Here is a 23,533-nt window from a genome sequence, read left to right on the forward strand (position 1 = left end):
AGTACTCTTGCACCTTTCTCACCTTCTTATACACACCTCTATTTTAGCACATCACCCGTTAGACTGAATTTCTGTTTGTTTACCAGCATATCTCTATTACTAGCGTGGGAGCTCCCCCAAGGAGACCGTATTTTATTATCTTTTGTTCCCAGGGCTTGGGTCGGTGTCTGGCAAACAGTAGGCACTCAAATGTGTGCCAGATGAATGAATTAAAGAAATCATATCTACAGAGAAACTGGAAGTGTTTCTGAAGCAAACAACTCAGCTCCCTGAACCACTCTGAGATTAATAATCTGGTTCCTCTAGGGGGTGCCTGGGTGGTTCATGGGTTAAAGCCTCTGCCTTCGGCTCAGGTCCTGATCTCAGGGTCCTGGGATTGAGCCCCACATCAGGCTCTCTGCTCAGCAGGGAGCCTGCTTCCCCCCTGCCTCTCTGCTACTTGTGATCTCTTTCTCTCTGTCAAACAAATGAATAAGTAAAATCTTCTAAAAAATTTTTTAAAAATATTCTAGTTCCTCAGTTCTAAGAGATATGCATTCACAAGTGTACATCTCTTACCAAATTTCTAAAATGGGTCATTCACATTGTTGCATCACAGTTTTAGAGTCAATATTTATAAACTATATTAGTTTTTATAGGAAAGATTAAGTGTTGTTTAAAATAAATTTAACCAAATGTCTCTAAATAGTCTGCTAAAATTAACAGAACTGTGAAAATAATGGAACACTAAAACAAATACATATTTAAAACACTTATTTTAGAAGAACAACTAAGTAAATAATTAAAATGTGTCATCTTGAGATTAGTATTAAAGGCTTTTGAAATAATTGAGAAAGGGTTTTTTAAAGTTCTACCACACCAGGCTTAAACAATTTACCCACCCAGGATGAAGCAACAGGAAATGAAGAAAAGATCTGTAACATAAAGAAAAAATGGAAAGCCAAACTTCTGGATAAAAATGTGCATCTATGTGAAGAATGGAAGACATGTACAAACTTGTGCACAATGCTGAGGTACTTTATTTTATTTTATTTTTTTTAGATTTTATTTATTTATTTGACAGACAGAGATCACAAGTAGGAAGAGAGGCGGGCAGAGAGAGGGGAAAGCAGGCGCCCCGCTGAGCAGAGAGCCCGATTCGGGGGCTCGATCCCAGGACTCTGGGATCATGACCTGAGCCGAAGGCAGAGGCTTTAACTCACTGAGCCACTCAGGCACCCTGCTGAGGTACTTTAAATAATAGGATAACAAAATCTCTGAGCATCCTAACAACATAGGTGATTTAGAGAACAATAGACAGGAGAAAATAAAGTAACAACTGAGTAAACTGTCCATAGAGTTTAGAAAACTGAAGAGTCATTTTTATAACTAGATAAAAACTATTTCTTGACTGAGCTGACAAAATATTACAGACAATGTTAAAACATCAACTACCTACTTTCATGTCAAATGTCATTACCCAGCCTTTACAAAAGTAATATTGTATTTCAGCAAGTGTATATAAGAAACATATGTCAGTTATTGTTATGTTCTTTGATAGCAAATAAATAAAATAAACATTATCACACAGACTACAAAGTCCCATTTTCATTCTAAGTTGTAAACACAGAACAGAGCCCTGTTGCAGATACAGGTGAAAGTTCTCACTAGATTTTAAAATATGAGTGGTTACTATAGAGAGCTAGAAATGGGATATTATGCTGCTGGAGACTGGTAGCTAAACACGTAAGAAAAGAATTTCTAGACTCTCAGGGCTTTAAAAACCAGGGTCCCTGACCAAAGCAGTGATTTAATTTCACGGCTGCTTGGTACAGATAGCTGACATTACTAAATGCTACTCTAATATCAACTTGTTAAATGTGAATCCAGACTCAGCATATCAGAATACTAACCCAGACTAACTGGAGTCATGGGAAATATTTTGGGAGCTGTTTATTTATAAATGAGTTACAATATACCACTATAATTAGATTAATATATAATTATTGATAAACACAGGATTATTTCTAAAATCCCTGTATTGTTGCCACTGCTAAGTTTAGGAAAAACAACATTCACATTTTCCTTTTAAAATAAGCCTTTACCAATCAATTAGATCAATTTAGATCTAGTTTATGTTGAATTTAGTGGTTACAGCATTGCTTACCAATACTTTTATGTAGAGTTGCTTAATAAACATTAAATGGAGGAACAAATTAAAGCTCTCCAGAAGATTACACATTTCTGAACTATTTAAAATCCAATAATCTCCCAAAAAACAGAATGTGCACAAAGCTAGACATTTGGCTGTCACAAAAAAATATTTAAGTTAGCTTACCTACATTAAATAAAAAACAATAAAAGTGTGTATTTTTTTTTGCTATGCAAAAGGCATTTAGTCACACTTTATGAAAAAACATTAAAAATACCTCTTTTTACTAGCATTAACAACAAGCTATAATATTACCACAAAATCAACTATTTTAAGGCTATGTCTATAAATACATTTATCTATAAATATTTCTAGTTTAATTATTCCTTTCAGATTTATTTCCTTAAATGTAAGATAAGTTTACAAGGTACATGTAATTCAATTAGCAAATTATTAATATGTTTCTTTATAATGTCACTTCATTGCTTTCTTTCAGGAGGCAAAACAGTTCCATGGATTATCATCCTCTAAAAACTAGTTTCTTTAAAAGTCTTATAAATAAAATTATCCTAAAATATCGATCAGAATTTGAAATCTGATCTTTATTCATCTTCAGTAAAGTAGTTGCTGATATTAACACCTGGGTATTAGGCAACAATAATTACATTTATGAAATTTGAAAAGAGAGAAAACTTTCAATTACTTAATATTTTATTTACCTAAAGCCACTTGTCCAGAAGTAAAAAAAAAATTTTTTAAATATAGATACTCAGTTATATAAACACAGAGAAACAGATAAGATGTTTTTTTCCCCCTAAACTATTATGTACTGTCATCTAGAATTGGTTGAGCCAGAAAAAAATTTTAATTTCCTGGAATCTGGCAAGACCTTCCAAATACAGAAATTTTAAAATCTACTTAAGTTCAAATACTTTGGAAAATCTAGTTAAGTTCAAATACTTTGGAAAGACTCAATTACATAAAAAACTATTTTGGTTAAGATGATTAGAGTTAAATGACTAATAAACAAAATTATCAAAATAACAAATTACTAAGGTAACTAGAAGAGTATGGCAAACACCTAGCAATTGAAACCAAATTCAAAAAATATAAAATTTATAATTCAATATTGTTGAAAGACCGAGTTACATTTTAGAAGCAGTCTTAACTGGTAGCTAAAGGAAAATTGGGTGGAAACAAAATTCCTGTGGTTAAGGGTATATACAAATGCAAATGCCATTTATTTTTCCTCTGCTTTAAACATGCAGAATAATCGTTTTTATCAATGTTCTACTAAATACACATATTTTAGAGAAACATTTTCTTCGCGTTCATTTGGGACATTTTTACATTTTTATGTAGTTTTTTTATTGTTTAATATTTTAAATAAGCATTCTATATTTTACCTTATTTCACAATGATTAAAGGGGGTGAATACTGAATGAAGATTTTTGAAAGAGGAATCAAATCTGGAGTTAGACATAAAAATGCTATGTTCCTTAAAGAAAAAAAATATACCAAGGTAAAAATGTTATGAAATAAATTATTACTTAAAGCTTGTTTTTGTGCTACAGAAATGTTTCATGCCTTAAATCACTTTGGAAAGATTTCTTCTTTCTTTTCAATGCATATTCCAATACTGGTAAAATAACAAATAGATTGATAAACTATTGGGGGTCCTTCAGATTTGCAAATACAAAGATTATGACTATAAAACACTTGCTAGCTAAGTCATAATAAATTTTAACCAAATATTTCATAAAGCTTTTCTGGTATAAATTAACATTTACCAAGACCCAAAGACCAAAGGAAACTTACCTCATAAGAATGTTTTAAAGAATTAGATAGTTCATTTGTGAAATCTCTGTTACTGTCTCTTGATAAGTTATCAACTTTATCTTCATTTCCAGATGCAAACTTTATGAGTAACTGTGATGGTCCCCCCTTGGAACAATTGTGTTTAAGGCTGGATAAACAGGAAACATTTGGGTAAGTTCCTCCCAATGAAATACTTCTTTGTAAAACAGCATGGTTTTTGTTTATCTGTAAATTTGGTCTTTCCAACTGTCCATTGATATTTATTTGGTAATCTATGTTTTGAGAGGATGGTAAATGTGCAGATGTCCTGTGCATAAGCTTAATGCACTCTGAATCAGAAGGAAGCTTCATTTCTGACATCTCTGGTTTACAATCACCATTTGCTGTTTCACAATCTAATGTCGTTGCTTTTTGTTGGGTGAAGTGCACAGAGACACAGGAATATCCTTCAGGTGACTTTTCACAGGCAGGTTGATTCGGACTATTACGTGCAACAGCAATTCTCTTTTGTAATGAGCCCTTCCTGTGAAGTGCTCGTATGTCTCTTCCTTCCCCGGGAGTACACATTGTTTTCGATAACCGAAGCCCATTGACAGCTGTGGAAAGAAATCCCTTAGCACTAGTCCCATCCTCACTGTGGGCAATTTCACTAGGAGAAATAATAAACTGGTGTGAGGTCTGATAGGATCCTTTGCTTGGAAGAATCTCTGTACTTGTGGGAGAAGTTGGTGGGGTATTTGAGGGACTCCGAGGAAAAATGACTAAAGATGAACAACGTTTTAGTGGAATTTTTGAGTTCCTGCTCACTGGCAATTTCATAATTTCTAGTCCACGCTCCGAGTCATCCTGGACAAAAGGAACAGTACTTGGGCTTCTTGAGAAAATTTCACATGGAGTCGTGTTCCTGTTTGGCACAGTTCTATTGGAGGTGCCGTCGAAAGGGACATTTCCACCCAAAAAAGGATCATCCGTTGGTGGAAAAGGAGAACCACTGCTGTCGCTGATGGTACTGTTTGTGTAGGAACCACTGCTCGTGATACTGGTGCACGACCCGTAATCACTACCGTTGCTGCTGGAAGACCCATTCTCACTGGTGGAAAAGTTGCTAAGGCTACGGCTGCGAAGGGCAGGACTGCTCACAAGGTCACCATCACTCACAGGGTTCAGTTCGTTCTCAGCCACAGCACTGTGCTCCATGCCGTCCCTCAAGACACACGTCCACGAAGCATCCTCCCCATCAGCTAAGACACTACTAGGCTGGAGACATCCACTGTACCTTGTTGGCTGTAGTGAAATCTGCAGACAGCTGCTCTTTTTATTAACATTTTCAGGTGAAGGCACAGATGGTCTTTCCTGAGTCTTAACACTTCCCTGCATCAACGGAGCTCGTGCCGTCGGTCTAGGAGTCAGCTTCATTTGCACAACGTTAGACGTTGAAATCCGGCTTGGTCTCTTGAAGCACATGTGAACACTGCTCTCCAAATCATCTCCGGAGCTTTCTGACAAAGGGTAAGTATTGCTTCTTCGGGCTGCAAAGTGCAATCGTAAGCTTTGTGCCATTTGTTCTCATTTCCAAACATGTTAAGGGCTGAAAGTCATAACAAAGATCTCTGTTGGTAGACAGGCTAGCGGCAGCTGGGCTGCATCAGAGGAAAAAAATCATTTGTGGTGCCTGAAAGAGCTCTGAAGTAGCAGTCTTTCTCCTAAGTAAAACCTTAGATACCAGATATCATAGAAAGAAAAAGACGACCCATTCCTGGGACTGACGTTTCCACATATTTTGAATTGCTTGTAGTCAAAATGCCTTCACTTACAAAGCACTTGATTTCCAGCGACCTTTCAGCTGAGCTCAGCTGCAGCGCACTGCCTCAAACACTGCCAACCTTGTTTCAATTATACCTTCTCCAATTTGCATGAATGAGTAACACAAGAACAACAATCTTCTAGCATTTCAAGTTGAAACAGTGTTTTTTTCACTTCTGCTCTACTAAATGAACATTTAACCATGTGAATCACAGCGCCTATACTTTCCCCAGCAGTTTGACCACTAATATTTTTACCCAGAGGGATAGAATTACAGGAAGTTGGTAGGAATGAAACCCCATGTAATTGAGTATCAAATCAAGGATTGAATTTCCAAAGAACAGCCAAACTAGGAATCTCGTCAAGTTAGTTAGTGCAGAAAGGCATATATTCTGTTTTTGTTGGTTTTTTTTTTAATGTGTGAATTCAACAGACGAATAAATTCGGAAGTACCAAAACTTTGGGGTGAATTAAAACAGACGCATTAAATCAGATAGATAAATAGTTTAGCTTCCAAAACACTACTTATGAAAAGTGAAAGCTTAAGGATAGAAATACAAAATTAGCCTAGTAATACTATTGAAAAATTGAGCATAGGTCTGAGAAAGAAAAGTTTTAAGAGAAGCTGTCACCAAGCATTTTCTCCTGTAATTTTAAGGCCTTTTCCAGCCAAGTAGTACAGTCTTTAAATGATGCCATTTATATTTTGACTATTAAAACTCTGCCAAGAAATAGCCTAGGCAAACATTCCATTAAAAATATATGCAGATTAGACAGAAAAACTATACCCCAATATAGTTTGAGCACACCAGATATTTTATTCCACTGTCTCTGCAATTCATTCACTTAAGAGAGTGGTATGGTAAGTAAAGAAGTCAAAAAAGGATTTAACACATCAAATAAACATATCTCAATGCCAATTCTGTTCTGAAAATTCTAAGAGCTCTTTGCTGGCCCCTACTGGTGTGTTGAAACAATCCACTTAGCTGTTTGATATTTATAAAGAATACAAACTGTGCCGCACATTTCTTTATATAAACAAAGTACATACTTGTTTACATTTTTGAATACTAGCTTGCCCTAGAGGTGGAATTACTTACTACTGCTGATAAAGCTCCCACAGTAGAGAACAGTAGACTGTTTGTCCTCCTAGAGGTTGTGATTTTGTATATATATTTTTTCTGCTTTGTATTTATTTAACCTTTACTTTATTTTCAGTTTACTAGGTAATAAAAGTTTAATATTTTAATTTCTCCCCTAAATGTCATAGACCAAGGTTGGTATTCTATTTGAAAGAAACAAATTTATTTTTAAATAATACTCTAGGGTATATTTAAACCCCTTACCTGAATTTTATAGCTGGAACTCCAGTAATAAATATATACTGGCTCATTCATAGGAAAGTAAAAAGTAAAATAGTTCAGTTGTTTACACCACATGGTACTACACCCAAGTTGTATTTTTCTAAGTAAGATTTTTTTTTTCTAAGTAAAAGTAAATATGTAAAACATATACTTGTACTTTGTTTAAAAAAGAAAACGCCTTAAGATAGATCTGTTCTCAATCATAATTTTCTAAACAGTATTTTTAATCAATTAGAATATGATGAAATAGAAATATGGAATTTATGAAATTATGTTTCTGACTAGGATGATATAGTATTATGTTTCAGAATATGTACAATAATTGTATACTTAGCAATAAAATTATTATGTAATTTTGGTTTTATATAACCTACCTCCTTTTGGATTTTACAGACTTCAGTAAGTATTCCCTTATAATCCTCTCTCTTTATAGAAGAAAGGGTTTCCATCTTTTCACCTTGTCTTCAAATGACTTTAGCTTTTCTTCCTCAACTAAGTTAGGGGTCTCATAACTCAAAGAAGGGAACACATCTAAGAGGCTAATTAATGAGATCTAACTGCTCATGCCTGTGGCCTAAAACATCTAGTTAACAGGCAAAGCTCCTCTGGTTGTTGATATAACTGAGCCTCAGGTATTCGGCTAGATAAATGTTTTCTCTTTGGTAAGCTTCACTAGAAGCTTCAGTCTCAAGCACCCCAACTAGATTTCAAGCTTGCAGAGTGCCAGGACCATAACTACACTTTTCTTCTGATCTTCCTGGGCTCGTGCTGGGCACCGAGTAAGCACAAAGTAGCACCAGAGAGAAATCTGGATGGATGGATGGATGGATGGATGGATGGTCACCACACTTACTCTGACTGCCTAAAGCTTTCTTTCAGGATTTTTTTTTTTAAGTTGATCCAGCTATCACTTCTGAAGAAATATCAAAAAGGACCGCAGCTGGACAAGAAGGGATGATGATTGAAAGTTTTCAGAGGGTTTCAGCCAAGGAAGAAGAAGGTGAGAGAATCACATGCACTTCTCAGCCTGCCAGTCTGAGTTTCAACTGTTAGAGAGGCTCAACAGGGTGCGTTGCTGGCTCTGGGCTGGGACTGCATGTGAGTGGAGAACTGGCGGCAAAATGCAGCCCCTTAGTCAGATATTCCAAAAGAGGAGCGTAACCCCAAACTTAAGTGGAGAAGAGCTGGAGAGCAGTGACAGCCCTCATCTGGGAGGAATCTATGCAAGTCCTGAAGAATTTCACCTTCTGGAATGAAATGAATAATGTGTGAGGATCAGACTGAAGCTCAGGGCCCCACATTCTGAGGAGTTTGGTTATTGATGATCTACAAAGAAAACAATGCGATGATCGACCGACTCTGGATAACCCTCATCACTGACTGGAACTCTGAAGGCCGAAGTCCACTGTGATGATTGATTGTACGTGTCAACTTGGCTAGGCTCTTTAGCCCAGTTTTTTGGACAAACGGCAGTCTAGATGTTGCTAGGAAGGTATTTTTTCAGATGTGATTAACATTTAAATCGGTAGATTTTGAGTAAAGCAGATGACCCTCCATCACGTGGTCATCCTCTTTAACAACTAAAGGCCTTAAGAGCAAAGGCAGATTTGCTGAAGAAGAAGCAATTCCACTTCAGGATTACATACATCAAGATTACAACTGCCTGAGTTTCCAGCTTGCTGGCCTGCCCTACAGGTCTCAGATTCAAGGCTGTGACATCAACTCTTACCGGAATATTCAACCTGCTCACCCCATCTCACAGATTTCAGACTTGCCAACTTCCACAATCACATGAACCAATTCCTTGAAACAGATCTCTCTCTCTCTCTCTCTCTTTCTCTCATTCTCTCATTCTGCCTCTGTGTGTGTGTGTATCTCCTCCTATTGGTTCAGTTTCTCAGGAAAACCCTAACCAATACAACCACTAAACCTGAGAAGCATAGTTATCTCCATTCAGAATACAGAATATAGACATCTCCTGAAGCTTCAGAGGCTGAATGTATGCAGGTGTATCTCTTAGGTCAGTGACAAAGAAGCATGGACTTTCGTATTGGTGGGTAGACTTCATTTCAAGGCACAACGTTCAGAAATGTCCCATTAGTATCATCATCACCATCCCCAAACTGCTGGCTTATAACCCGTAGGTCTTAAAATGGACTGAACAAGAGGGATAAAAGCCTACTCTTTTTTTTTTTTCCAAAACAAATTAACACATATATTACAAATATTTTCCAGAGGACAAGAAATTGTTTCTGCTTAAAATTTTATCTGTGCCCTTCGCCATACATTTCCGAAGAGAATTGGCTAGGAAAAGGATGTGTTCTTAATTTAGTTGTGAATGCTATAGGGGAATAAACATGAATGACATTTATAGTAGCACAGGACATTAACTGCTATACAAGCAAGCCTGTTACTCTACGAATGGCTAGAGTTTCTAAAACATCTCAGGTGATATGCAGACTTCAAATACCTGCAAAGACTAACAACAAGTCAGAGGATTAGTATGACATACGTCACCCTGTTCTATTTCTTGCTTTTTGAGAAAAGCTGTATTTCTAATGCATAGCAGAGTATCCAACACAGTTGGCACATGTTAAATGGCACATGTTAACATGTCACAGAGGAATGGATTCAGAGTTATGGTATTTTAATAAATTCAAAAATATACAAAGGAAACTCTACTCAGAGATATATATATATATATACATGATAAACAAGTTTTTTTTTTTTTTTAAAGCAATGATAAGCACAATATTCCAGACAGTGGCCACTACTTGTGGGGGAAGACAAGGAGATGCTACTGGGGAGGGCGAAGCGGGGTTGTAGATTTTGGTAATGTTCTAGTTCTTAAGTTGAGTAATAAGTGTGCAGATTGTCTTATTGTTTAAAATAAGGATTTAGGGGTGCCTGGGTGGTGCAATAGGCTAAGCCTCTGCCTTTGGCTCAGGTCATAATCTCAGGGTCCTGGGTTGGAGCCCTGCATTGGGCTCCCTGCTCAGCAGGGAGTCTGCTTCTCCCTTTCCCTCTGCCCCTGCTCGCTCCCTTTCTCTCTCTCTCTTTCACTCACTTACTCTCAAAAATAAATAAATAAATAAATAAATAAAATCTTTTTAAAAATAAAAATAAAGTAAGGATTTATATTATATGCACTTGTTTGTGTATTTCATGATTTAAAAAACACAAATACTAAATTTCACCTGGTCCCATCTAGAAGATCTGTAGAGACAGAGGTGGAAAAAATCTCCAGTCTATAGAAAAGGCAAAAATGCAAACTGAAAGACCCCTTCCTCCTTGGTAAGGTTTGTTTTAGCAACTTATTGTCCCCATAGCCTGATGGCAACACATTGTCTGTGGTCACCCGGTCTGTCAAAAGGAGAGACAAATGAGAAATGAAATGTACCGGGACTTTCCAGAGTGCTGCCCCAAGGAACTGCCAGAATGCCCTGACCCCAACGCCCAATCATGCCTGAATCAAACTGATCAATTAGACTCCTGTAACCATGCATATCTGCTTCTGTAGGATCGCTTCCCGCCACCGCCTCCCGCCAGAACAAACCATTATGTCCTTGCCTTGAACACAGTGCCTAACAATGCTTGATTTAAGTTAACCAATCAGACCCCTGTAACCAAGCATCTGCTTCTGTAAACTCGCTTCCCGCCACCCCAACCTTGCCCTATATAATCTGTTCCCCAACCTAGCCCGGGGCGCTCAGCCCACAAAGGCTGATGCGTCCGCAGGCGCCTGTGTAACCAATAAACCTCTTGCAACTTGCATCCAGTGGAGGCTTGGTGTCTGCTTCTTGGGTGCGGATCGAGGGTCTTTCATTTGGAGGTTCCACCGAGATCTCTTGGAATCCCACCCAAGACCCCGGCCAATCCCCACCGGGAGGTAAGCTGGCCAGCATCTGTGTCTCTGTCTTTCTGTTTGTCTGTTTTTATGTTCTTGCGCCGCAACCTTTCAGCAACTAAGTAGTTGATCTGTGTTTGTGGGCAGCTGGAGAAGGAGTTGACGAACTCGGACTTCTCCCCTGCCACCCCGGGGGACGCCTCGAGGGTCTATGAGTTAGGAGGAAGCCTCTGTGCTCCTCCTGACCGTCTGTGAGTCAGGAAGGAGCCTCTGTGCTCCTCCTGACCGTCTGTGAGTCAGGAAGGATCCTCCTGACCGTCTGAATCAGTTAGCTGTTTTTGTCTCCTATGTCTAATGTCTAAATTGTCCTATTAATGTCTTTAAATGTGGTTATATGTTCCTTACACTGGTCATAAAGGTTACATTTTGTTTAAAGGGAGGGTGTCTAACCTGTTTGAATCTGAGGAATGCCTGACTATATGAATGTTTGTGTGGCTCCACCGCCTTCGGCCACGGAGTCTGAGTGGGCTGCACCCTGAGTCTCGCGGAGCGTCATACGGCATAACGGTCATCTACTCCATGGAGTAGCCTGGTCCGGGGTTTATACGGATAGACCTTAGCTAAGACGCTCCTAAGTTCCCGTGAGGGACGCGAGCAGGACAGCACCTGAAAGGTCCCCCTCCCCTTGTCTGCAACATCATACATATTGGGAGGGAATATAAATATATATATATATATATCTGGGGGCGGATATTAAAAGTTTTGTCTCCTATGACTAGATTGTCCTATTAAAACCTTAACTGTCTATAATTGATTTTTTCTTTCCAAAGTTATAAAATGGGGCAAATTATTACCACCCCCTTGAGTCTCACGTTAGATCACTGGAGAGACGTTCAGATCCGAGCTAATAATCTGTCAGTGGAGATCAAAAGAAAAAAATGGCAGACCCTCTGTATCTCTGAATGGCCCACCTTTAATGTTGGATGGCCCAGAGATGGGACCTTTAACATCTCTATTATCTTACAGGTCAAGGAGCAAGTCTTCAGTCGGGGACCCCAGGGCCATCAGGACCAAGTCCCTTACATAGTAGTCTGGGAAAATCTAGTTGAGGACCCCCCTCCCTGGGTTTCTCCTTTTGCTTATCCAAAGCCTAAGCCCCTTCCAGACTCTATCCCTTCCCCAACGCCTTCCGCTCCTTCTGTTCCCCTATGCCCTGTTAACCCTCCCAAACCTCCTATTTCTTCCAATTTATATCCTGTAATAGGTGATTCCACCTCTTCCCGGCGTCCTAAGCCAAAGAATATCCTTCCTCCTGATGACTCCCCCTTAATAGACCTCTTAACTGAGGACCCCCCTCCCTACCAGCACCCCCCTCCACCAGCACAGATACCAAATTCCTCAGAATCTGAGGAAGAACTGGGTGATCTGCCGGAGGAACGCCGCCCCTCACCATCCCCAATGGCGGGAAGACTTAGGGGTCGCAAGGAACCTACACAGGAGAAATCTTCCAAACTTTTTCCCTTGCGCCAAGGGGGGAATTCAGGCAATCAACTTCAATACTGGCCCTTCTCGGCCTCAGATTTATATAACTGGAAGTCCCATAACCCTTCCTTCTCACAGGACCCCATAGCTTTGACCGCTTTAATCGAGTCCATTCTAATCACACATCAACCCACTTGGGATGATTGCCAACAGCTCTTGCAGACTCTTCTTACTACAGAGGAGAGACAAAAAGTTTTTCTGGAAGCCAGAAAACATGTTCTGGGAGACGACGGAAGACCTACCCAACTCCCAAACGTGATCGAGGCCGCCTTTCCCTTGACCCGTCCTGACTGGGATTTCAACACGGCTGAAGGTAGGACCCACCTAAGTCTTTATCGCCAGTTACTCATAGCAGGCCTCCATAATGCGGGGCGCCGCCCCACCAATTTGGCTCAGGTAAGACAGGTCACTCAGGGCTCAGAAGAATCTCCAACTGCTTTCCTAGAAAGACTTAAGGAGGCTTATCGTAGATATACTCCCTTCAATCCTGACAGTCATGAACAGAGAGGAAATGTGTCCATGGCATTCATTTGGCAGTCAGCGCCAGACATTAGAAATAAGTTACAGCGACTGGAGAATTTACAAGATTTCTCATTGCAAGATTTGTTAAAGGAAGCAGAAAAAATTTATAATAAGAGAGAAACTAAGGAAGAAAGAGAAGAAAGATTAAGAAAGGAAGCTGAGGAAAGGGAAGACAAACGAGAACACAAGCGAAATAAAGAATTTAATAAAATCTTGGCCGCCGTAGTGCAAGGCAATCAAGGATCAGGAACAGAAAAGCCAGGCAGGGGGGCAAATCGAGACCAATGTGCCTACTGCAAAGAAAGAGGACATTGGGTCAAAGACTGCCCAAAGAAACCCCGAGACCAATGTGCCTACTGCAAAGAAAGAGGACATTGGGTCAAAAACTGCCCCAAAAGACCCCATAACCCCAAGGAAAATATCAGACGGGTAACAAGTTTAATGGCCCTGGATAAGGACTAGGGATGTCAGGGCCAGGAGCCCCCCCCTGAGCCCAGGATAACCCTAACTGTTGGGGGGCAACCAGTCACCTTTTTGGTAGATACCGGGGCACAACACTCTGTCTTAACCCAAACCCCAGAACCATTAAGTGACCGGACGGCATGGGTACAAGGGGCCACCGGAGGGAAACAATACCATTGGGCCACGGAAAGGAAAGTACATTTGGCCTCAGGTAAAGTTTCTCATTCGTTCCTCCACGTGCCTGACTGTCCCTACCCACTCCTAGGAAGAGATCTCTTAACCAAGCTAAAAGCCCAGATCCATTTTGAGCCAAAAGGACCCACAGTGACCGGCCCTAATGGGACCCCTTTGCATGTACTCACTTTACAGCTAGAAGAAGAATATAGACTGCATGAAAAATCCTCCCAACCTCAAAGGGACATAAAACCCTGGCTCACATCTTACCCAAATGCCTGGGCGGAAACGGGAGAAATGGGATTAGCTATCCAGCAGCCCCCCATTCATATACAATTGAAGGCGACAGCCATCCCTGTCAATGTTAGACAATATCCTATGTCTAACGAGGCTTATCAAGGCATTAGACCGCACATACAGCGGCTATTAGACCAGGGCATTTTGGCCCCATGTCGGTCTCCCTGGAATACTCCTCTACTACCTGTCAAGAAACCTGGTACAAATGATTACCGGCCGGTCCAGGACCTAAGAGAGGTCAATAAACGAGTAGAAGACATCCACCCTACCGTGCCTAACCCTTATAACCTACTTAGCACCTTGCCTCCGACCCACTCCTGGTATACCGTCCTAGATTTGAAAGATGCTTTCTTCTGTTTAAGATTAAGTCCCCAGAGTCAACCCATTTTTGCATTCGAGTGGAAGGACCCAGAATTGGGAATCTCAGGTCAGTTAACCTGGACAAGGCTGCCACAAGGATTTAAGAACAGCCCCACATTATTCGATGAGGCCCTTCACCAGGACATGGCCGATTTCCGGGTAAGGCATCCCTCCCTGATCTTACTCCAATATGTCGATGACATCTTATTGGCAGCAACAAATGAGGAGGACTGTCAAACAGGTACTGGGGACCTCCTACGAACCCTTGGCCAAATGGGATATAGGGCATCTGCAAAGAAGGCCCAAATTTGCCAGACTAAGGTCACCTACCTGGGTTATGAATTGTATAATGGCCAGCGATGGTTAACGGCCGCAAGAAAAAAGACTATACTCAACATTCCACCGCCCCAAACCCCTAGGCAATTGCGGGAATTCCTAGGGACAGAGGGCTTCTGTAGACTATGGATACCTAGGTTTGCAGAAATAGCGGCTCCCCTGTACCCCTTGACCAAGCAGGATGCCCCTTTCGTCTGGACCGAACAACAACAGCAGGCATTCGATCATATTAAACAAGCGCTCCTCAAGTCCCCAGCGTTAGGCCTGCCGGACATAACTAAACCCTTTGACCTGTTTGTCGATGAAAAGCAAGGGTTTGCTAAGGGGGTTCTAACTCAGAGACTAGGGCCTTGGAGACGCCCTATCGCCTACCTCTCTAAAAAGTTAGACCCCGTGGCAGCAGGATGGCCACCATGCCTAAAGATGATAGCAGCCATAGCGGTCCTGATCAAGGATGCAACCAAATTGACTTTGGGACAGCCTTTAACAGTCCTGGCTCCACACACAGTGGAATCTTTAATTCGCCAACCCCCGGACCGCTGGCTATCTAATGCTCGCCTTACTCACTATCAGTCCCTCCTCCTGGACACAGACAGGATCCAATTCGGACCTGTGGTAACTCTCAACCCCGCAACTCTCCTACCCACCCCTGGGGAGGCCCCCTTGCATGATTGCCACCAGATCCTTGCGGAAACGCATGGGACACGACCTGACCTAACTGACCAGCCCATGAAGGATGCGGACCTGACCTGGTACACGGATGGCAGTAGCTACCTACAGGATGGAGAACAACGGGCAGGAGCCGCCATCGCGACCGACTCTCAAGTTGTGTGGGCAAGTGCGTTACCAGGAGGCACTTCAGCCCAACGGGCCGAGCTAATCGCCTTAACCCAGGCCCTCCAACTGGCAGAAGGTAAGAGACTTAATGTTTACACAGATAGCAGATATGCCTTTGCCACCGCCCATATTCATGGGGAAATTTATCGGAGAAGGGGACTATTGACCTCCGACGGGAAAGAAATTAAAAATAAGACTGAAATATTGGCCCTACTAAAGGCCTTATTTCTCCCCAAAAAGCTGAGCATAATACACTGCCCAGGTCATCAAAAAGGAAATAGCCCAGAGGCCAAAGGAAACCGCTTGGCCGACGAAGCAGCCCGACGGGCAGCTTTAGGGCCTCAACTATTGACTGTCACCATCCTTACTGAGACAGAGCAAACCAATAAAGCCTCCGTTTGGAATTATGAAGAAACCGATTTAGACATCTTACAGAGGTTGGGGGCCAATTACAACCCGGCCCTAAACCGATGGGAATATCAAGGAAAAGCCATAATGCCCATTAAAATGGCAGAGGAACTAATAAATCACCTCCATCGGCTGACTCATCTAAGTGCAAACAAGATGAAATCCTTAATGGATAGGGCCAATTTAGAAAACTATTTCCCCAAACGGAACTTCCTCCTTCAACAAGCGGCCGCAAATTGCAAAGCGTGTGCCCAAGTCAATCCTGGAAAAACTAGCATAGGACCAGGAGTCCGAGTACGTGGTCACCGCCCTGGCACACATTGGGAAATTGACTTTACCGAGATCAAACCTGGCATGTATGGATATAAATATCTCTTAGTTTTTCTAGACACATTTTCAGGATGGGCAGAAGCCTTCCCCACCAAGAAGGAGACTACCAACATAGTTGCTAAGAAGTTACTGGAGGAGATTTTCCCAAGGTATGGAATGCCTGAGGTACTAGGGTCAGACAATGGGCCTGCTTTTGTCTCCCAGGTAAGTCAGTCGGTGGCCAAGCTTTTGGGGATCGATTGGAAATTACATTGTGCTTACAGACCCCAAAGTTCAGGACAGGTAGAAAGAATGAATAGAACCATCAAAGAGGCTCTATCTAAATTACTGCTTGAAACTGGCTCTAAGGATTGGGTCCAGCTCCTGCCTTTAGCACTCTATAGGGCCAGAAACACTCCTGGCCCTCATGGTCTGACACCCTTCGAAATCCTCTATGGTGCTCCCCCTCCAGCTGTCACGTTCTTTGAGGCAGATATCTCTACTCACTCCCCTTCCCCCTCCATACAGGCCCATCTGCAAGCTTTGCAGCTGGTGCAACAAGAAGTCTGGAAACCCCTAGCAGCCGCCTACCAGGAAGAACTTAACAGCCCGTCACGACCCCATCCCTACAAGATTGGGGATACCGTCTGGGTCCGCAGGCATCGAGCCACAAACCTTGAACCCCGCTGGAAAGGACCTCATACGGTGCTGTTAACAACGCCCACGGCGCTAAAAGTTGACGGGATTGCAGCCTGGATCCACGCCTCCCATGTGAAGGCGGCACACCCGGACGGACAGACCAAATATCATCAGAACTCAGAATGGACCGTCCAACGCTCCCCAAACCCGCTAAAGATAAGACTCGTTCGCCATTAGTTCTGTTCTTTTACTTCTTCTCTCTCCTTTCCCCTATAAGAGGTACCAGTCCACATCTCTCCAAGCAATTAACCTGGCAGGTTCTCTCCCAAATGGGGAAAATTATCTGGTCCACTACGGCCCAACACACCCCTAATACATGGTGGCCTACCCTGTATCCGGACCTCTGTAAACTGGCTATGGGATCTTGGGACATAGGCCAACACGATGATCCCCATTATCCACCAACATCCCCTACAAGTAGTGGAATGTCACCCCCTAACCGGGGATGTGGAAACAGAGCACGACGATATAAACTCAGTGTATATCCTTTTTATATCTGCCCCGCGCCGAGAGATGATATTGCTAGCGGACGGGCCTATAAATGTAGAGGCCCTGATGACTTCTACTGTGCAGGCTGGGGATGTGAAACCACAGGGGATGTCTACTGGGAACCCACCTCGAGTTGGGATTACATTACTGTAACAGCTAACTACACTCATAACCTGCCTGATGCAGTGAGTTGGGCCGGACAGACTGACGGAAAACACTGTAAAAATGCATGGTGTCACCCCCTTAAGATTACCTTTACAGAATCTGGAAAGAAAGCAGTCCAGTGGACAAAAGGGTATAGCTGGGGCCTTAGACTCTATAAAGAAAATTATGATGAGGGACTCATATTTACTATAAAACTCTCTATAGAATCCCCCTCTGCCGCCATAGGGCCTAATCCAGTCCTGCCGGATCAGAGAGCCCCTAACCCTCATCCCAAGGGCCCCCGCCTAACACCCACCGTCACCATCATCCCACCTGGCACAGCCCCCCCCAATGCTTCCTCATCAATACCATCGGTTTCGGACAGACCTTCTCCTGGTACTGGAGATCGACTCCTTAACCTGATAACAGGGGCATACCAAGCCCTCAATTATTCTAATCCCGTTCTTGCTAAGGATTGTTGGCTCTGCCTAGTGGCAAGAAGCTGTGGCTACAGCTGCTAGCTTCATCAATCATACTTTCCCCCCTACCACCTGTTCCTCTTCTCCTAGCCACATGTTAACTCTCCCTGAAGTAACGGGTCAAGGACTATGTTTAGGCAAAATACCAAACTCCCACCAGACACTATGCAATATGACAACTACCATCACTCCCGGTAACTACTATTTAGAGGCCCCCAACGGAACCTATTGGGCTTGTAACACCGGCTTAACTCCCTGTATCTCTGCCCAGCTCCTAAATGCCACCGCAGACTACTGTGTATTAGTCCAACTATGGCCTAGAATCACCTACCACAGTTCGGAAACTATCCTCAACTTTTATGAGGGTAAAAACAGATATCCAAGGGAGCCCATTACCCTAACATTAGCCATATTACTAGGAATTGGGGGAATAGCAGCAGGTATCGGAACGGGAACCTCTGCCCTACTCCAAAGCAACCAGCTTATGCATTTACAAGCCGCCATGACTAATGATTTAGAAGCTATAGAAAAATCAATCACTGCCTTAGAAAAATCCTTAACCTCCCTCTCCAAGGTGGTTCTACAAAATAGGAGGGGACTAGACCTATTGTTCTTAAAAGAAGGAGGATTATGCGCAGCCCTCAAGGAGGAATGCTGCTTTTATGCTGATCATACTGGAATTGTTAGAGAAACCATGGATAAACTCAGAGAAAGACTAGCCCAAAGAAAAAAGGATTTTGAATCCCAACAGGGCTGGTTTGAAAGTTGGTTTAATCGGTCTCCTTGGTTCACCACGTTACTGTCCACCATTTTAGGGCCCCTTATTATATTTCTACTAATTCTTTCAATTGGCCCTTGTATCTTAAATAAACTCATACAGTTCATAAAACGTCGCCTGTCAGTAATCCAGACAATGGTACTGACACAGCAATATCAACTAATTAAACAGACTGGCTCCCAAGCGGACTTACTTCATGAACAAAGTAAATGGATATAGGATTCTATCCATGATAAAGAAAAAGGGGGGAATGAAAGACCCCCTTCCTCCTTGGTAAGGTTTGTTTTAGCAACCTATTGTCCCCATAGCCTGATGGCAACACATTGTCTGTGGTCACCCGGTCTGTCAAAAGGAGAGACAAATGAGAAATGAAATGTACCAGGACTTTCCAGAGTGCTGCCCCAAGGAACCGCCAGAACGCCCTGACCCCAACGCCCAATCATGCCTGAATCAAACTGATCAATTAGACTCCTGTAACCATGCATATCTGCTTCTGTAGGATCGCTTCCCGCCACCGCCTCCCGCCAGAACAAACCATTATGTCCTTGCCTTGAACACAGTGCCTAACAATGCTTGATTTAAGTTAACCAATCAGACCCCTGTAACCAAGCATCTGCTTCTGTAAACTCGCTTCCCGCCACCCCAACCTTGCCCTATATAATCTGTTCCCCAACCTAGCCCGGGGCGCTCAGCCCACAAAGGCTGATGCGTCCGCCGGCGCCTGTGTAACCAATAAACCTCTTGCAACTTGCATCCAGTGGAGGCTTGGTGTCTGCTTCTTGGGTGCGGATCGAGGGTCTTTCACAAACAGAAAACAAAAAACTCTGCACCTGACCATTCTGATAACCAAATGTCAACATCTGTCATGTCAATCAGCCTTAAAAAGTTTGACTGCAGTTAGTGATGAAGTGTCTTTTGGCAATAAAGAAGCCCTTTGGCTTATTACGATTGCTAATAGATTTCATTTGCAGTATCTTCCATTACTACTATAGTTATCGCTTCTTTTTTTTTTAAAGATTTTATTTATTTATTTGACAGACAGAGATCACAAGTAGGCAGAGAGGCAGGCAGAGAGAGAGGAGGAAGCAGGCTCCCTGCTGAGCAGAGAGCCCGACGTGGGACTCGATCCCAGGACCCTGAGATCATGACCCGAGACGAAGGCAGCGGCTTAACCCACTGAGCCACCCAGGCGCCCCTATAGTTATCGCTTCTTGAGGGGGAAAAATATGTTGTGAAGTCCGACACTAAAAACAAATTTTAAAAATCTGGTTTCTTTCTTAGCTAAAAAATGAATGATTGTCTCTTAATAACTGATATGCCTTGAATACATAACACTGTTATCACACCTTCATGTTCCAATCTTACAGGTTTAAAATATACACGTACGATGCTAAGAAGATCTGAAATAGCATTCCTAAGAGACAAAATTAGGAAAACAATAGGACTTAAACAGAGTCTTTAGGAAATCGGGAATTAGAACTATCTTTTCATAAAAATAAAATCACGCTTACTTTTGTCTTTTTATCCCCCTAGGTAAGAGCCGGCTGTTCTTTAGAAGACTTTATCAGTGTGAAGGGGACAGACAGTCTTCTTGTAGAAGAGTGGGGGTGGGGAGAGGGAATGAGGCAAATCCGCTCAGGGAGAGGGCTCCCTGAGCCTGGTTATACCCTCCACAACACAGAGCATGAGTGTGAGTAAGACTGCAATCTGTGCCGAAGTGACAGAAAGAGAGGTACTTGGGGGGAAAGTGGAAGGGTACACAGCAGCACCAGGAAAGAGGGGAAAAGTTGCATCCATCTCTCCATTTCGCACAGAGCCTCTAACCCCCTTAAGTCGCCTCTCACGTCACGGATTCCCAGCCCATGAGGCGCCGCTCTACTGAGATAGACCCTTGCTTCCTGTTTCACGCCACCAGTACAATATAACTTACCAACCGATTTTCATCAAATACTTCGAAAAGAAGCCGGTGCTGCTGAGGATGGACCTGAGTAAGAAAAACACAAAGTTTCTTTAAAAACAAGTGAATATCAATCAACCGGGACTCTGAGAAATTAATGCCTGAGATGTTGCCATTTCCTAATTCCTTCTATTTACCGTGTATTTTAAATTACAAGAGACACATCATACAAAGGCAGGGCAATCCTATGTCACCCATTTTCTGATAGTTCTACCATAACAACGGAGTGGATTTGCGTGCTTATTTTTACATTTTTTTTCTAAAATAGGATAAAAGAAAATTTCAAAATATTATTTAAATATTTGCAAGCATTTAAAAATATAGATTGTATTTTAACTTCTTATGATAAATTTTATTTACTGACTTCTTATATATCAAGTTAGAACTACCCAAAGTGGATTCTGATTTTATGGAAACTAGTTTTCTGAGTCCTTTTTAGTAGTGACTTGATATAACTATTTGTTGCTTCTACTATATAAAGGACACAAGCACTCAAAAGGTATACACTGAGTTTTCACTAACAGGATGAGTAAAAATTAGCATGCAGTATTTTTTTTTCAAAGCTGATACTTTCACATTTGCTGAAATATTTCAACATCAAGCTACTATCTACTAAATATCCAATACAAAGAAAATCTTTAACAATTTTTTATACCAGAGGTTAAGATGACATATAAAAAATTCCCACATTTAAACTGACTTTTCCCCTATGATATATTACATTTAACACTGTGATATTTTAAAATTTTGGTTTACAAAAAACAAAAAAACCTTCCAAGCCCCCCAATTTTGGTTTCCATATTAAAAGTATTAACCTTCAGCAAAAGGTCTAACAGGTGTGACAAAGACATTTACATACCTAAGCCAATGTCTACTCTCCCATATGTCCTTCTAAGAACACAATCCTAATTTTACCTGTGACAATATGCCCAGATCACCATACTGTACAACTCTGGGGGAGAGAGGCATTAATTTTCCTAAATTAAATAAATAAATAAACTTTACTAACCTTACATACACAGACTGATTGACCTGATGACTTTTTTTTTTTTTAGGTTTCAGAACAATCAAGAGGTAGAACTTTTAATCTAGCCTGAGTAATTTCAAAATCCATGCTCTTAATTACTAAGTTATATGGCCTCTCAAAGTAAAAATAAAATAAAATAAGATAAAACAAAACATATGAAGTAAATGATACAAAAAGAAAACAAGTAATTGTATTAACATAAAAAAAGTATTTCATAGGAGAAAAGCATTACATAGAACTATAGTTTCAATCTATAACATTTACTGTTTACAGTGAAGATGCAATTGGAATAAACATCTCTTAAAAAGGCATTAAAATGTACAAAATACATACTAGTGATGACAGAATTATTAAAAGTAAATGCAGTCTTTATTTTTTCATTTATTGATATTTTCCATAGCCTGATATAGAGCCAGATATCTAAGTATTCCAATGCCAAGTTTAAAAAAGTTGTATTTTTTTATATTAGGCTGCAACATACAAGAAACATCTTTACTGCCTTCAATAAACTTTATTCAGTTTATTTGGATTCTCTTTATCCTTATAATTTTTTCCAATTATGTTTCTATTTTTCTTATTATTTTCTTAATATTTAGCTCATTTTTCCTCATGTATTCTATTTTAAAACATTAATTGCAGTATAATTAACATAGAGTGTTAAAAGATTTTTTTTTTAATTTTTTTCATTTGACAGACAGAGATCACAAGTAGGCAGAGAGGCAGGCAGAGAGAGGGGGAAGCAGCTCCCTGCTAAGCAGAGAGCCCGATGTGGGGTTCAGTCCCAGGACCCTGGGATCACGACCTGAGCCAAAGGCAGAAGCTTAACCCACTGAGCCACCCAGGTGCCCAGCACAGAGTGTTAATTAGTTTTAGGCATACAATACAGTGATTCAACACTTCCATACATCACCCGGGGCTCATCATGACAAATGCCCTCCTTAATACAATTCACCTGTCACCCATCTTGTCTCCCCTCTAGTACCCATCAGTTTGTTTTCTGTATTTAAAAGTCTGTTTTTCTGTTTCTTTCTTTCTTTGTTCATTTGTTTTGTTTCTTAAATTCCACCTATGCATGAAATCATATGGTATTTGTCTTTCTGATTCATTTATTTCACTTAGCATTATACCCTCTAGTTCCACCCAAGCTGTTGTAAATGGCAAGATTTCATTTTTTTTTTTAAAGTGGACTAATAGTCTAGTGTGTGTGTGTGTGTGTGTGTGTGTGTGTGTGTACCAATCTTCTTTATCTATTCATGGACAGTTGGGTTGCTTCCATTATTTTGGCTATTGCAAATAGTGCTGCAGTAAACAGGGGTGCATATGTCTTTTAGAATTAGTATTTTCATATTCTTTGGGTAGTAAAATCGCTGGATCATATAGTTATTCTATTTTCACTTTGAGGAACCACACTATTTTCCACAATGGCTGCACCAGTTTACATTCCCACAAGGGTTCCTTTTTTCCACATCCTTGCCAGCACTTGTTGTTTCTTGTGTTTTTTACTTAGCCATTCTGACAGGTGTGAGGTGATATTTCACTCTGGTTTTGATGTGCATTTCCCTGATGATTAGTGATGCTGAGCAGCTTTTCATGTGTCTGTTGGCCACAGCCTGATGAGTTTTTTATATACACATGCTGTGTCATCATCACCTAGATCAAAGTATCGAATGTTCTGTTCTATTTTATGTATTGTGTTCTCTGTAATTAGTGCCCTTGTTCAACATGGACACTGAATATGTCTATCTAAAAA

General features: G+C 41.2%; 1 protein-coding gene across 4 annotated transcripts in view; it reads right to left on the reverse strand.

Moving 5' to 3' along the window:
* NEDD4 (NEDD4 E3 ubiquitin protein ligase) overlaps window positions 1-23,533 on the reverse strand; it is a 133,970-nt gene that overhangs the window by 67,292 nt on the left and 43,145 nt on the right. For 2 of the 4 annotated variants that reach the window (XM_032342639.1, XM_032342638.1), the window contains 2 exons: window positions 20,730-20,783; window positions 3,950-5,537 (listed from right to left, as the gene is read on the reverse strand). In XM_032342639.1, coding sequence (XP_032198530.1) covers window positions 3,950-5,509 — 1,560 coding nt within the window. In that variant the 5' untranslated portion in view covers window positions 5,510-5,537; window positions 20,730-20,783. The remainder of the gene's footprint in view (window positions 1-3,949; window positions 5,538-20,729; window positions 20,784-23,533) is intronic. The other 2 variants (XM_032342640.1, XM_032342641.1) reach the window with 1 other exon arrangement.

Source organism: Mustela erminea, chromosome 5, assembly GCF_009829155.1.
Source record: "Mustela erminea isolate mMusErm1 chromosome 5, mMusErm1.Pri, whole genome shotgun sequence".
NCBI classification, from domain to species: Eukaryota; Metazoa; Chordata; class Mammalia; order Carnivora; family Mustelidae; genus Mustela; species Mustela erminea.